Here is a 16,355-nt window from a genome sequence, read left to right as displayed (position 1 = left end):
ATATGTTGAAGATGCGCCTGTTGTTGAACGATAGAGTCTAAATATTTAGGTGTAAGAATATTAAAGCGTTTAATGTTCGACCTTCTTTATGTGCATTATACAACAATCATTCTATCGATTTTTCATGTGTGTGACCGCCTCATTTGAATATTTGCCAGTCATGCTCATCATTTCATCAACATTTTCAGCAACAATACAAATCACGGTAGTAATGATAACAACAAATACAACAACAGCCGCTGCAGCAGCACTAATAAACAACAACAGCATCCTCCTGCCTCCCCCACTCACTCACTCAGAGACTAGCCACAATAAAAATGAAACATTGCGCCAAGTGCGGTGATATTCATTCAACATTCAATGGCAATGGAAATATTGCAAGTCAGCCCGGGCCTATCGAGCTCTATGTGTGTGTGATTGGACTGGTGTATATGTTTTTAAGTAGAGCCTCTCGAATCGGAATCGAAATCGGTAGCCAAAAGACGAGCAATTCATATCAACACCTCGTAAACAGTCCCGTCCATCGCATTGCCGCGATCGATACGACTGTAGTTCGCAGACAAAACAGTCTCGGGTTGCATCCGTTTTTGGTCTATGGAAAATAAATGGTCTGGTCTGCCATATTCACATGCGGGATCGATGAAAGGCACAGTGAAAAGTGGGCGGTGCTTGCTGGCCACGCACGCTGTGAGATGGCGAGGGCAGTTTTTCGGTTTTTGAGCGTGCGCCATGACCGAAGACTACAAAAGCAACATTCATACTCACGCTCACGCTCGCACTCATACTATTCACACTCACAAGCGCTCACACAACAGCAGACTGTGTTTTCTGGTTGTGGCATCAACAGTAAACACTCGACTCTAATAAAGAGTGCACGTCGTTAAATAACAGTAGACTCCAATGATTACAGATACATATATAAAATCATTAATTGACATTAACTGTGGATACTAAATCTTTTATTAAATCATTAAATAACAAAACTTAATTTATTAAAAAATAAAACAGAATCTTTACGGGAATATAAGAATTATCTGCTTATAATCATTTTCAAAATATATATAATTTTATTTATTTATTTAGAATTTTATTTATTTAGTTATTTTTATTTTATTATTTTTTTTTTTTAAATCCAATTATATATGTAAATATGTGCCTTAATTGAAGTTTGATATAAATGACTTGTCTGTCTATATAATGTATCTGTTGTTTCAAATTAAAATATTTATTTGATATTTGATCCATTGCTGGGCTGAAATATATACATTTTTTTAATTTATCATGGCATACCCAATATTATAGCCATGCCTGTAGAGCTCGCACGGCAAGCATCAGCATCGTCGAATGGGTGTGACTAAACGTCGTGTCATCTCGCTTGCACTTTATTATTCTCCACTCTACCAACTAGTACGACGCTCGGTGGTTGAAAATGGCGTGCAGACATGGCTACGAAGTTCTCACTGCGTGTGGGCTGTCCTTTGGCCACTATTGTTGTTGTTCGTATTGAAACAAAAACAAAAACCAGTAAATCGAGTTTCGAAACTCGTCGACGTCATCGCTGCCTGTCAATGGCAATGGCGATTTGCACGCTGTGTTTCGGTAAGAGAGACAGAGAGAGAGGGAGAGAGAGAGAGTGAGCGAGTGCTTAAATGAGGAGAGAGAGAGAGAGAGAGGCGAAAAGCAGTTAAAGCGAACGTGGACAAGGAAAACAGAAAACAGGTTCGCTCGCGCTCAGAGCGTTCGTTCGTATTCATAACAAAAGAACGGCTCGAATTGAACGGTTCGCTTTCGCACTCGTGAATCGGACGATTCGTTTTTTTTCGGTATTTTTGAATGTTTTCTGAACGCCGCTGAAAAATTGTTTGGAATTTTTATTATTTACGACGCCGCTTGGTTTCTACGTTTTTTACGCGCCGGTTGCGCGACTTTCGCGCTGTGTTCAATAAACAGAGCCCTCGTATTAAAGCAATGCTGGCCACACACCAAATATCGTGATCACACACAAATAAAAATAAATGCAAAAATTGAAAAAGGGCAAAGAGTGCAACAGAAATTGAGTGCCAATAAGTGAATATTCAAGTGAAATATGAGCTCAACGACTAGCTGAGCTGAGTCTAGCCAGAGTTTAAGTTTTATCCACGATACAAACACAGAAACTACAATGAGCTCATTCCTCATGGGCTATCCACATGCGCCACATCATGTCCAGAGCCCCATGTCCATGGGCAATGGACTAGAACCGAAGTTCCCGCCGGTTGCCGATGACTATCATCACTACAATGGCCACTACTCCATGACCGCCTCGACGGGTCACATGGGTGGCGTTGGCGTCGGTGTTGGTGTCGGCGGTGGTGGTGGTGGTGTCGGTGGTGGGGGCGTTGGGCTTAGTGGCGGCGGCCCTGGTATGTCTGGGCACCCGCACGCTACGCATCCGGCGGAAATGGTCAATGATTATATGGCCGCCGCAGCGCATCACCACAACCATAACCCGCTCCCGCACTCGCACCATCACAGCAACAGCGCGCTCTCTGGCCACCATCACCAGAACACGGGCTACACCACAAACTATGCCACAACGCCGCCCACGCATCATCCGCATTCGCATCCGCACCAGAGTCTGGGCTATTATGGCCACCATGCCGCGGCGGCGGCCGCTGCAGCCGTGCACCACGCACCCGAGTATATATCGGCCGGAGTGGTGCACTCTGAAGCCGGTTACGGGCCGCCGCCGTCGGTAAACGTGCCAAACAGCAACAGTGCAAACGGCTCGAATGGATACTACGGCGGCTACTATGGCACCACAAACGGCAGCGTGGGCAGCACCCACTCCCAAGGTCATTCGCCCCTCTCCTCTCAGATGATGGACCTGCCACTGCAATGCTCCTCAACGGAGCCACCAACGAACACCTCGCTGGGTCTGCAAGAACTAGGTGAGTCTATTTGCATTTAAGTTGAAATTTACCAAAGAATTTCATCTAGAATAAATGAAAAAGCTATTATTCATATAAAAGACAAACTGCTTTTTTTAATTCACTAGTTAATTTTTAAACTACCACATACATAATATTGCTTATGTTTTATAATTTATATATATTAAAATATACAATATACAAAATTATTGAAGCTTCACAATTATATTATTATTTTGGTGTTATTAACTCAAAAAAATATTTGGATATATGTCGGAAAAATGTAGATCATTAAAGTAGTATAAATTGAAGTTTTTTCATAAATGAATAAATATATCAGAAGCTATCTTTGTTAGACTTAAATCAATTATTAACAACAGCTGTAACTTCCTGAGAAAAATGATATATAGAGCACTTATTTATATAGATCAAAGGTATATAGATATTTATATATTAAACAAAATAAATATAAGCAATGGGTTGAGGGTATAAGAATAGAAACAGCTCATGACATAAAATATATATATATATAATAGGATAAAATAGTAAATTAACCTAATGATATTTTTGTAGCTCTAGATTATTTGTTTAAAAAATTGCCGTAGTATAATATATATATATATATATATAAAATATTATACTACGGCAATGTTTTAAACAAATAATCTAGCACTACAAAAATATCATTAAGTTAATTTACTATTTTATCCAATATTTTTTATTCAAATTATTTCTTTAGTATTTAGTTTAATGAACCAAATAGAAAATTGTAGCCACACAGCGACAATCAGTGTATGATTCAATATTTAAAATCGAATTTATCTATTTTACCTAATCAACGCTAAATTTGTCCACAAGTTTGTAAATAAAACAAAGCTTTCTATAAATTCCACACATTTCATAAAACATCTTGCCTAGTTATATCTATATAAAACAATAACTTATAATAGCATAATTCTTAAATATATTTGTACTATATGCTAGAAATTATAAACTTTTGAAATGAAATCAGAATCTTTATTTTCAACATCAGTTTTTTTTAACAATAGATAATTTAGTTTTTTAGACAAGTTTCCAATACTCTAATTCTGTTTAAACAATGAGTTCGATGTTCAATAATTTCCAAACTCTGTCAACAGGTTTAAAGCTAGAGAAGCGACTCGAAGAAGCCGCGCCCACTGGTCAGCAACTGCAGGAAGTGCTACACTGTGATGATATGGGATCGGAAAATGTAATTGAAAACGGAAATAGTTTAACCAAGTGAATAGACTAATGTGCTTTGATTTGTGCAGGATATGTCGGAAGAGGATCGCCTGATGCTCGATCGATCCCCAGACGAGTTGGCGTCCAACGACAACGATGATGATCTGGGTGATTCAGACAGCGAAGACGATCTGATGGCGGAGACAACCGACGGGGAGCGCATCATTTATCCCTGGATGAAGAAGATTCACGTAGCAGGCGTTGGTAAGTCGAGCTCCCACCATCGCAATCCCAATCCCAATACCTAAAGATGCACCCATCACAGACAACGTGCCCCATTTTCGTATGCTAATTAAATTACTTAGCTGCCAACACCCACATGATCCACTGACAGACTTTGTAATGCTCGAATGCTCGACTTTGGCAAAATTAAAATGAAAACTAAAAGACCCCAAAAACGAAAAAAAAACCAACTCTGTGCGCTCATTAATCAAAATCAAGAATGGCGCGCCTTCTGCTGAGGGCAAAAATGTATATGGCGAGTGACATATTCATACTATAGGATTCATAATATACAATATACGTACATATGTATCTATGTTTCTGTATGCAACTGCCAGTCGACTAAATAAGGCCTCTTTGGTGCTCTTTCAACACATGAAGTGTCTTTAAGTGGATTCGTCAATGTTTTCTTGTATGGGTAACAATTGGGCGGATGAAATGAGTTTTTGCCTAGCTGAAAACTGATTTAAGACCTAATTAGTGCACAGCAAAAGCTTCTGTATATGAAATGAAAATTTTCGGATTACATTTATAAACTTTTAACAATAATGAAGTGATTCCTCGAATTATCTTTTCTTATTTTTAACGAACTTTTAATTTATTATCAAATATTTTTGGAGAAGTGATTCTTTGACCTAAAAATATAATTTGTTGAAAACGTTAGTATTGAAAGCTGAATCATGAGCGGTCCGTAAATGATGAAGTTGAAAAGAGTAGAGTTTTTATAGTGAATATCTTAGAGACAATCTCGAAAATTTATCGTACTCAGAATAATGAAGTTTACATATATCAGAATTGTATATAATTGTATTATATATTTATGGATTAAATTTAAATTTAAATATTATATTGAAACTTTGAGTGTAAACATTAAGGTATTAAAAGTAAGCCTGCATTTCTTCTTGTTTTAACAATACATATTCACGAAATGAATTTTAAATGGTTTGAATGATGATGATTTGCACCTTTTACTCTTTTTACTCTCTTTTTTTTTATAAATACTTAAGCTTTTGCTCATTTGCTTTTAAAGCATAATCATAATTCAGATTGATTTAAGAACTCAAAAATGCTAGCCCATTTCCAATATACATTTATTAAAGACCTTGTGCACAGGCTTCACTGTACCATGTATGTTGATAAATATCCAATACATACAAATACCTACAATTTTTCTACCACACACATAACATTCATACCGACTTTTATTCTAATTACATATTTCAAAGCCCGTTCGATATCGTTTCTCAAATTTTCACACACCAAACAACGATTCGAATGTGGGCTGCAGAAACAGGTTTCCATTCACTGATCGATGAACGAATGAACTTGGCTACCAACATCCATATGGCAATACGCACACATAGAGAGAAACACATACATATGCATACATGTTAATACATGCCTGTGTGTGTGTATATTTCTGTATGTGTGCGGTCGAATTCGAATGTCAGCTTCGATAGATAATTACCATTAATTGTCGCGCCGGTACATTAACGCGCCTAAAACCAAATTCATTGAGCCATGTGTTGAGTTCCATTATCAAAACGCGTCGCAACGTTTGTCAGCGCTTATTGTTTTAATTCTTCTAGAGGAAATTGGCTACCGCATATCGAACTGTATTGGGCCCTGGGGCAATGTCAGTCGAACAGCTGACAATTGGCTGACAGGCTCAGGTGGCGACTGCATAAACACAATCATAATCATCCACGTAATCATCATGCAGGTCGTGTTCGGGCCGGGCTCTCGGCCTCAGCTGATGGATGACTTTTTAATTAGTATTATACTTGTTTAGTTGAAGCGACTATGCAGCTAGACCGAGAGCTAGGCGCTGCACTCCAATTAAACACAACCTTGACCCTAATGGGCAATTATAACATTAGGTTTCGCCACGCGCTTCAAAACTCACTCCAGAGACAATCTCGACACCGACTCAACTCGACTCGAGGGGATTAGCTATGCTGATGAGCATCAAATCGAAGTAGTTCGGCAGGCAGGCAGGCAGACAGTCAAACGAACGGACGGACGGGCGGACGCTTGAGAGATCGCTCAGGGGCAAACGTAAAACTCCGACTGAGTGACGGATGGTCCGTGTCATTTGATGTTAATGTTGTGACATTTATCATGAGCGCACGACTACGAAAACAAGACGAAACTTGATTATCGCCAGTGCATCATCTCTCGTTATGCGGAATGTGGCTGTCCCCAGCCCCAGCCCCAGCCCCAGTCGCAGTCGCAGTTGTAGTGGCAGTCGCAGTACCAGGTTCTCAGGCAACAGTACCAATCCGTTTGCCTGTTGAGCTGCTGCTCCGCTGTTGCTGCTGTTGTTGTTGTTGTTGTTGTTGTTGTTCTCAGCTCTTTTACAAATGACTTACACTCGGTTAGCGCTTGCCTAGACCCAAAATACATATAGCTACACGGCTTGGCGTGCGTATCAGGTGGCGTGTGGTCCGAGAACTGCGCCCATCCAATTTGTTTAATACGCCTTTCGGTCACAACAACAACAACAAATACAGCCAAAGGCACAACAATAATAACAGCTAGAAGCAGCACTATAATTTGCGAAAGTTGAAGTATTTAAGAAAACATTTGACATTCCTACACTTTGCTTAATAGTTGCAAAGTGTTGACAATTTTTCTGAAGGTGTAGAAAACATTCATGTTAAATTATAGCATGAGGCTATAATAAACGATTAAGAAACTGCTTATAAATATTTCTAGTATACAATATATAATTCGTAGTAGATAATAATCTTTCTTAATTTTCTGCTAATTATTATTGTCAATAAGTTGATAAATTTCAGTATTTATTATTATTTTATTATAGCTATTATTTTTCTCAATATTAGATAAATATTATATTTAATACGAGCCCCACAATTATATTATTTTTAGTATATACTTTAATATTTTACTAAACATATTTTACCTTCGCCTTATTCAAGAATCGAGAATGAACTGCATAATAAATTATGCTAATCAAATGAATGCACTCGTGTACTCATAAAAGCACTCACTTATATCTATGAGCATAAGTAGCATGAATATGCGATGCACATTGATTTTATGCACGAGAGCTCAGCTAATACGTCGAGTGCTGAGATGATCGCCGCCTTCACGTTCCACATAAAAACATTCAATAACAGCAGCAAGCTAGTATTCAAGCACACACACACACACACACACGCAGATAGTCGCTCTCGCATTCGCACTAGTATTCATATTTATGCTCATAGTAAAACAAGCACACTGGAAACGTGGCCAGCCTTGTAACTGAATTTCAATGGCAAGTCCACGATTAAGTTTCCAATATGCCGCAGAGGCCAGACCAGGCTCACGGCTCACTGCTGGCAGTCACAGTTACCCGATGACTTGCGAAAAACCTTATCAGCATCTCTCACCTCCGTTGAGGCGGCGAAAAAAAGTGCAAGCCCATACCCAGACCCAGACCCAGACCCAGACTCAGACTCAGATTCAGACTCAGGCCGAGATGCTGTAAACTCAATTCAGCACTGAAACTGAGCAGCCTTTGCGAAATGCTACCCAGAGACCAGACCTGACCAGGCCAGACCAGTCCCCCAGCGCGGCGGCCCAAGCCCAGGGCATGACAATGATGAAAATGACGCAGTAAAAATTAAGAAGTTCGCCTTTTATGACAGATGAGGCACGAACAGCTGAAGCTGCCTCGCCATCTGGATGTGCACAGCGTATGGGCATACGTATGTATTCCCTCCAATCTGCGACTGTATCAATATCTGTATTTGTATCTGCACATGTCCAATTTCTGTTTGTATCTGCTCGAGAACAAAGCGTAATTAGCGTCCCAATGCAAAAACAACAAAATTCACAAAAATGTGAATGGAGCCGAGCATTGGCAGAGTATTCGCAGTTGGCTCCCAGCCCAACTCCCTGCGGCTTGCGCTCAATTTGCGCCAATAAAACTCTAGAGCTCGCAACTTGCGTGGAATTATATTGAAATTGGCATTAATTAGCGATGCTTTTATTGGTCCGACTCGCCAGACCAGAATAATTCCATTCTGCAGCAGTCAAACGTTTGGGTATTTTTTTCTCTCTGAGTTTTATATTTCTCTTCTTTTTTCTCGAAACGTTTCTTCAAGGTCGCGTCTATTGTTAAAGTCTTTAAAGTCGTGAGCTTCTTAACTTGTTACTGTTTGTCTTTCGGCTTTTGGTCAGAGCATTGTTGTTTTTTCCCCCTTTTTTCACTTTTGGTTTATTTGCAACTCCAAAAATATCTTTTAAAATGGATTTAAGACAAGTGCTAGATTCAGTTTCTTTGAAAAGCCCGTTTTTTGCTCATTAGCTTCGCTTCTGGTTGTGCCTCCATGGAAAGTGAAAATCAATTGTGAACGCACTGCGATTGTTGTTGCCCATACAAAACAAAACAATAACAACTGCCATAGTGAACTGTAGAGTCGAGTCTAAAGGCCAGCTATTTACTATTTGCTAACTTGGCTAACTAAACAGAATATATATTCTAATTTATATTATATTTAAGAAATAGTTAATTTTTTTATATTCATTAAAGTATTCTATGACTATAAAAACAATCTCTATTTATATTAATAACAATTTTTTTTTTAATCTCAAAAATCCTTAAGAATTGCTAAAGTAAATTCAGTAAAATTTCCTTCGATTAAAGTCCTTTTTATTAATATATTAATATAATATAATATAATATATACCATAATGAAAGTATTTTTTACAATTGCTTCAAAATTCGATAAATCTATTGCACATTTCTTAAAAAAATACAACAAAATAAAAACATGTAGACAGTAATAATATTCCTATAATAATGAAATATTTAACATTTAATATGAGCTCTAAAAATATTCAATGTATTACTAAATTCAATTTATTAGAGAGATTTAAGCAGTTTTATATTCTCCTGGTATCCGCTTCATAGCTTGTTTAAAAATTTAAAATCTTAGTATCGCATTGCTGGCTTATTAATCAACAACTTTTGTTTCGGTTGACATCAATCATTTTGGTGTCTTCCCTGCAATTTGTTGCTGTTGTCGTTGTTGTTGTTATTGTTTGGCAGTCGCGTTTGATTGAGTGCCTTCTAGCATTGGGATTCATTTGGAAATCTCGCAATTAACATATTGTCTTTAGTCTATTTTTGGAGTACAGTAAAAAACATAATGTATTAACTGAACAATTCGAGTTGTGTTGCAGTCTCCCAGCCACAAGTTCAATTGCTTTGGGTGCTTCACTTTGTATCTATATGGCATATACATCTGTGTGAGTGTGTGTGCAATTGTTTTGTAAGTACATGAGATTTGTGTTACGCATTAGTGTGTGTGTGTGTTTGTGTGCGTGTGTGTGTAAGTAGCATGAGCTCATGTTTATTTTTATTTGCCTGCCACAAATTGCAAGTCACTTGACAAGCTGCTGATGCAGCTCCCGCTGTTGTTGAAATGCTGATGTTGACTTGCCTTTTTCCATGAGCTCATGAAGCACACACACTAATACAAAATAAAAACCTTACCCACACACCAGCTGCCGACAACATCAGTATTCAACTTTAAGAGAAAAAATCCAAACCTGAAACAGAATTTAGCTTAGAATTTAAGTGAATGCTGGTCAACGTGTCGTATGCGCAATGGTTGGCGCTTGAGGTTTGCACCCGCCTGCAGCTGTGCATTTATTAGGGCGGCACTGAGCGTTGAAAAAATATAATTGTTTGCCATTTGTTAAAGCCCATGTACAATAAGAGTTTTCACATAGTTTCTAATAAATATAGCGCCGGCTGAGATGAGATTTTTGGGTCTCAGAAACGGGTTTGGCACTCGCTTTGATGAATGAGCAGTCGAATCAAAGTTGACAGACGTAAAAATTATTTTGTGCTTGGCACGAGTCAAATTTCTCGATCGCAGGTCGTGGCCCGGCCACACTTCCAAAATATTTACACACTCTCGCCGCACTGGGGCAATTAATCAACTACTAGGGAGCAGTTGGCCGCCGCTACGCGAGGACTGCGCATGAATGAAAGTGGAGCTAAAGCCCGGAAGTCCTCGGATGACCGCACCTCAAAGGCAGCGATCAGTTTAGTGGATTAAGCCGATATGGAGCAGATCGCTGGGCGGGGTCGAGCCAGAGCTGGCTCTGTGGCTGAGACACAATTGTAGCCGCCACCGACACAGCAGATTATGATTATTAAGTAACGTCTGACATAGTTTTCAGCCTCGATATGTTCTCTTTATTCATATTTATATCTTTAATTTTTTTTTTTTTTTTTTTGTGTATGGAACTAACGTCCCGTGTCTGTGTATGAATGAAACTGTAGAGTCACAAATGCATGATAAATCATGCGATGGTACAAACATGCCGACAGCCGTGCATGAGCCAGGGCCAATTATAACCTTCACATGAGTGACATGGAGAGAGGAGATAGTAAAAGAGAGAGTGAGAGAGATAGAGAGAGTTAACCTACCTACGCACTAATATGCTTAGGCAATGCCGCCAATTCCCCAGAGAGCGCCAATTTTCCCAAAAAAAAAAAAACTCTAGAAACATGCAGCTCGCTCTTTAGCAGTTTCACGCTATGTTCCTGCAGTGCCCTGTTTGCTCCGCTCCCCTCCTGCTTGGCCGCTTGTGCAATCTTGATTTCCTTGGCCTTGTATGATTTGGCGTTTTCATAAATTGGCTGCCAGGCAATTGCAATTGGCACTCTTTTGGCTGCAGTGACTCGACGCTTTTGCAGCCGGCGAGACTTTGACTCGAGCTTGGAACTCACCCGGCCGCAACTCGAAGGCCGCTTCCTGGACTCTCCGCGCTCTCTCATACCCCCTCTCTCACCCCCGCCGCCCCCTCCACACTTGGCCAGTTCGTTGAAATGTTGAAATGAAATGATACGCACTTATTAAAAACGAATTAACGCAGCATGCTGCCAACGCTGACGTCGACGTCGACATCTACGCCGACGCAGCAGCTGACGTTGCGTTGTTTTGCGGCCATTGCTTTGGCTGGTTTCGTTTTCATTGTTCTTCTTCCTTGTCTCCTTGTCCGTTCGCACTGCCTCTGTCCTTTGGGCTTTGTAATTGATATTGTTTAATTTTTATGTTTTTGTTGAGGTATTGTGCGCTGTTGTTATTGTTATTGCTTTTTTTTTATAACTTTATCAAATCAATAGCTCATTTATGAATTTGTGTGTAGTCTGTAAAGATGCCTTGACGAATCGTAAAGGAATTCTGAAAGAATTTGTGATTATGGTAAGGAGGGAGCCGTAGTGAAGTAGTAATATTTTATTTGACAAGAATTGAAATTCAAATGCGATTATAATTGTTTTTGAATATATTAGCATAAAATTCGTCTGTTGGATTTAATGGGATTTTGTGATTTAGACTTATTTTTATAAAAATTGTAAGGATGTTGTTAATAAATATATATATATCACTTTAAAACCCGTAAATAATATTTTAATATGGTCTTAGACGAATAAAGATAAGAACCAAATTTCAGTTTAGCTTCTGCTTAAAAGATTTTGGATATCAAATAGATAATGTTTGTTAGAGTGATATTGATTTGAAACAACAAATTTCGGATTATTGCCAAGACTTTTTGAGAAATCTATTATAATTATGTTCTAGAAGCTTGAATTAAAAATAGATGTTATTGAAAAAGAAATGTGATTAACCTTTTTAATGCCAGAACAATGATAGAGAAGTCTATTCTTATAAAAGTACTCACAAAGCTTGTCAACAGCTCTGTAAGGGCAAGCTTTTTAGCACAGTCTCGAGAGATGGTGGGGAGAGAAGGGGAGCGAAACCCTTGCCCGTCCGTCCCATTTCATTTCCCCCTGCAGCTGTCAGCAGCCAACAGTGCACGACATCATTAATCTAGCGACTGAGGAACGGCAGCGCAGCAGCAGTTGGGATTGAAATATTTATATCAAATCGAAAGCTGTCTGTCACAGTGCAATGAAATTTTTATAAATTACAACTTGATGTGCGCCGGATATGATTGGTCAAGGCAGGACCCAGCAGCAGGGCAGCCATAGCGATAGAAACATCAACTCCAAGCCCCAAGCCCCAAACTTCTCGATGGTATTGCGAACTGGCCAAATTGAAATTGATGGAGCGAATATAAATTTGATGGGCTGTCCGTTGGCTCTGTTTGATGGAGTCGTAGGCCCGAAACGAATCGAGTGCGGCGGGGCAGCAGGTGTAGCGCATAAAAAACGGAACAGGAAAAGGATAAAGCGAGGGCAGCTGCGGCGAGAAATGTTGTTTTAGCGCTCGAGGAAAAACTAAATGCGAACGTTGCGCGCTGTTGTCCTTTTTCCCGAGTAGCGGCCGCGCCGTTCGATAGGCGGACAGCCGGACAGACGGACTGGCAGTTGTTTTACTTGATTTTGATTAATTATCCTGGACTGGCGCTGTGCGAGTGCAGCTCTTTCATCTACCCGCTGTCACTGCTGCTGCTGCTTCTTCTTCTTCCTCAACATCTACAACATCTACCCTTCGCGTCTCAAGGTGTTGTCAAAAGTTTTTGGCGCGCTTTTTAGGGTTGTCAACTTATCTGGCGAGATTTATTGAGCCGCCCGCTTGCTGCTTATTATGAAACTAAATTTGAAGTGTATTAATTGTGGCACGTTGCGACTTAATCGGCATGCCACTGCCCTTCAGTTGCTGCCCCAACCCCAGTCCCCTGTTATTGCGACTGCCCCTCCTCTAATTCTCAATCATTAATTATGCATCTCTTCATGCTCTCGCGCACTCTTTTCTTATGTTTTGCAGCGAATGGCTCATATCAGCCAGGCATGGAGCCGAAACGCCAACGCACCGCCTACACACGCCACCAGATACTCGAGCTCGAGAAGGAGTTCCATTACAATCGCTACCTGACCCGACGGCGGCGCATCGAAATTGCGCACACGCTGGTGCTGTCGGAGCGCCAGATCAAGATCTGGTTCCAGAACCGCCGCATGAAGTGGAAAAAGGACAACAAGCTGCCCAACACCAAGAATGTGCGCAAGAAAACGGTCGATGCCAATGGCAATCCAACACCGGTAGCCAAGAAGCCCACAAAGCGCGCCACTGCCAAGAAGCAGGCCCAACAGCAACAGCAACAACAACAGCAACAGCCACCCCAACAACAACAACAAACGCCGGTGATGAATGAGGTGAGTTGAATGCGCTGCATAACAATCAGCGGCGTAGGCACTTAAGGCACGAATGACACCAGCTGAAACTTGCATTTGCAATATGAGATTAATCCACAAGGAAAATTGTAAAATTGAAGCTCTTAAAAATTGCAGTATGGTTAATTCAAACCTATCAATACGGAGGTCATTCGAGAAAATGACACAGCGAGAGTGAAGGAGCGAGAGAGTTAAAGAGAGAGAGGAAATATATAGAGGGAAAGAGCGAGAGGAAGAGAAAGAGAGACAGATAGATTTAGAGAGCAAAAGAAAGGGTGCGAGTGCGCATGCGAGAGGGAAAGAGCGAAAGAGAGAGAGAGAGAGAGAGGTAGAAAGAGAACCCAAAAAACACAGAGCGTTAGACAGAGAGAGAGAGAGAGACAAAGAGGGAGAAAAAAATATGAGATGGATAGAGATAAAGAAAGAAGTCTGGAGATATTATATCAAATATGTTAACAATAGAAAACTTGATTGGAATTAAATTAATTGTGCTGAGTAAATGCTCTCAATCCACTCACTTCAATCACGGGCAGCTTCATGTATTATATTCTAAGGATTTTATATTCAAGCTTTCAAATACTATACTATCAGTACATCCGCTTCAACAAACTTGTGAATTCAGATTTAACTCAACAAATAATCCCAAGATTCATAAAATTTAGTATCCTGGACTCATGCCAGTTATCTTAGGGAAAATATATGTATGTTTATTGGATATGTTATATGTCATATGTCATTCTATCAGTTTTTAGCATATATTAAAGAGCCAATATACAAGTTTATTCTACTTTTTGATTGAAATATCGTGGAAAGAGGGAGTTAGTTAATAGAGAGGAGTTCCAGCTCAGCAGCTCTTATGCAGCACGTCAAAACGCTTCGCTGATCCGCAGTTGCTTGAGTCTGCGTAGCTATGCTATTTAGGCATTGTAAACTAATAAACTACTATTTTTACTTTTTTACTTATCCTCATTACTTCTCTTTCATTTAATTATAGTGCTTACGCTCTGATAGTCTTGAGAGCATTGGAGATGTCAGTTCCTCGCTGGGCAATACGCCGTATATACCCGCTGCCACGGACTCGGTGAATCTGACGTCCTGCGGCAATGGCAACGGCAATGACAATGGCTATGTTGGATCTCAGCAGCATCAAGTGCATCTCAACAGCAATAACAACAACAATAACAACAACAACAATAACAATAACAGCAGCAACCTCAACAACAACAACAATCAAATGCATGCAGGTCTGCACAGCCACCATCAACAGCAGCAACAGCAATCCGATCTCATGAACAATCTGCAGCAGCACATCAAACAGGATTACGATCTGACGGCGCTTTAGGAGATCCTTGGTGCGCCCACAGTTCAGCTAGTACATTGAGTCCTTTAGTTTGAATCCTTTAGTTAGCCCCGCAATACTTTCTGGCACCAACTTCTTTAAATTTTAAGTCGTAATCATCTTGCAATCCCCCATTTTTGTACACCCGTCGAATCATCGACCGGGAAAATTCGGAGTATACAGTGAAAGAAAAGTATATCTAGTTAGTTAGTTAAGCACCAAACCAACGACCACTGGGCCACAGCTTTGGCGCTACCCAATCCTAGCCGACCTTGGCAGGAATACCCCCTGTAAATTAGCGGTACTTAATTAGAGGTACATTTTGTATAAAGCATAGCAAATTAACTGTAAGCGAAAGCCCAATTTGTCATAGTTGTAAGAGGAAAGAAATATATGAGTAAATGTATAATTATCATTATTATTATTACATAATTATTATTATTATTCTAATTATTATTATTATTACTATTATTATTATTATTATATCCAACTAGTTGCATCTGTTGTGCGTAGATATTAATATAAGTTCGAACGTATATTTTATGGATACAACCAACAAACAAACAGACAGACAAACAGAGAAACAAACATGCATAAGTATATAAATATACCTAGACAATATGAAAACCAAATAAACCGAACAAATTTTACTTGGAATTTACAAATGTATGTGTGTGTGTTCTTTTTTTCAGGGTAAGAGATACAGACTATTTAAAAATATTTTTTAAAATAGGTTATTGAAGTCAGGGTCCCCTAAAGATTTTCTTTTTCTAGATAATTTCAATAACTACAGTAGAATCTGGTTATAACGACGGTACCTTGAGCGAAGACGCTAAAACCATATATTGCTCATATAGGTTTGTCTGGAGCCCAGAATTTTCGTCACAATAACCGTACGGACGCCTTAAGCGGAGTCGTTATAATTGGATTCTACTGTATTTATTAAGTTTTGCATAAAAAATTGAATATAGATTTTCTAAAACTTTGTGTAGACGTCAAACAGGAAGTTCTGTTGAAGCGTGGAGCGAGCTTTAAAGATTTACAGCAGAGGATGCTCGCTGAACATTTGAGCTTAACGCTGATTCATCGTTCATTGTCATCTAATTAGGACAAATTTAAACATCATGGAATCGCGCTGCTGGGCATGGGCGCTGCCAGACGGACAGACATCCTGTTGGCGGCCTTTGTTGCGCTGCCCAGGAGAATTCAGCAAGCCTTTGTTGCCCATCAGCGTCGCTCATGTGGAATGGCAGAGGGGTTCGAGCTGTGGGGAGTGGCGAGACTTAAGGCTGGGGAATTGGGGCTCAGACTCAATGAGGCACGAGATGCGCTGGCAGCGATAGTTGGCAAATGCTAACAAGAGTACTTATTTAAACATCGATTCGCAATGATTGATCACAGCCCATTGGCACCTGTTGGCTTCTGGAAATATGTTAAACAAGGCATCATCTTTCAAAGT

At 39.8% G+C, this 16,355-nt stretch overlaps 1 protein-coding gene across 1 annotated transcript; it reads left to right on the top strand.

Annotated features, from left to right (window-relative positions):
- Window positions 1-1,515: 1,515 nt before the first annotated feature.
- Dfd (homeotic protein deformed) lies at window positions 1,516-15,561 on the top strand. The gene is made up of 5 exons (XM_018000605.2): window positions 1,516-2,930; window positions 4,049-4,140; window positions 4,202-4,376; window positions 13,154-13,539; window positions 14,552-15,561. The coding sequence occupies exons 1-5, from the start codon at window positions 2,162-2,164 to the stop codon at window positions 14,897-14,899; spliced, it is 1,770 nt and encodes a 589-aa protein (XP_017856094.1). The 5' UTR covers window positions 1,516-2,161; the 3' UTR covers window positions 14,900-15,561.
- The last annotated feature ends 794 nt before the right edge of the window (window positions 15,562-16,355 follow it).

Source organism: Drosophila arizonae, chromosome 2 (genome assembly GCF_054131065.1).
Source record: "Drosophila arizonae isolate 15081-1271.41 chromosome 2, UAZ_ARI_1.0, whole genome shotgun sequence".
In the NCBI taxonomy this organism is placed as follows: Eukaryota; Metazoa; Arthropoda; class Insecta; order Diptera; family Drosophilidae; genus Drosophila; species Drosophila arizonae.
This window is presented reverse-complemented; position numbering and strand designations above follow the sequence as displayed.

Coding starts and splice junctions, on each gene's coding strand:
- Dfd (XM_018000605.2), top strand. CDS start 2,162: ATGAGCTCATTCCTCATGGGCTATCCACATGCGCCACATCATGTCCAG. Junction 2,931..4,048: donor GCTGGGTCTGCAAGAACTAG/GTGAGTCTATTT, acceptor CTCTGTCAACAG/GTTTAAAGCTAGAGAAGCGA. Junction 4,141..4,201: donor ATGATATGGGATCGGAAAAT/GTAATTGAAAAC, acceptor TGATTTGTGCAG/GATATGTCGGAAGAGGATCG.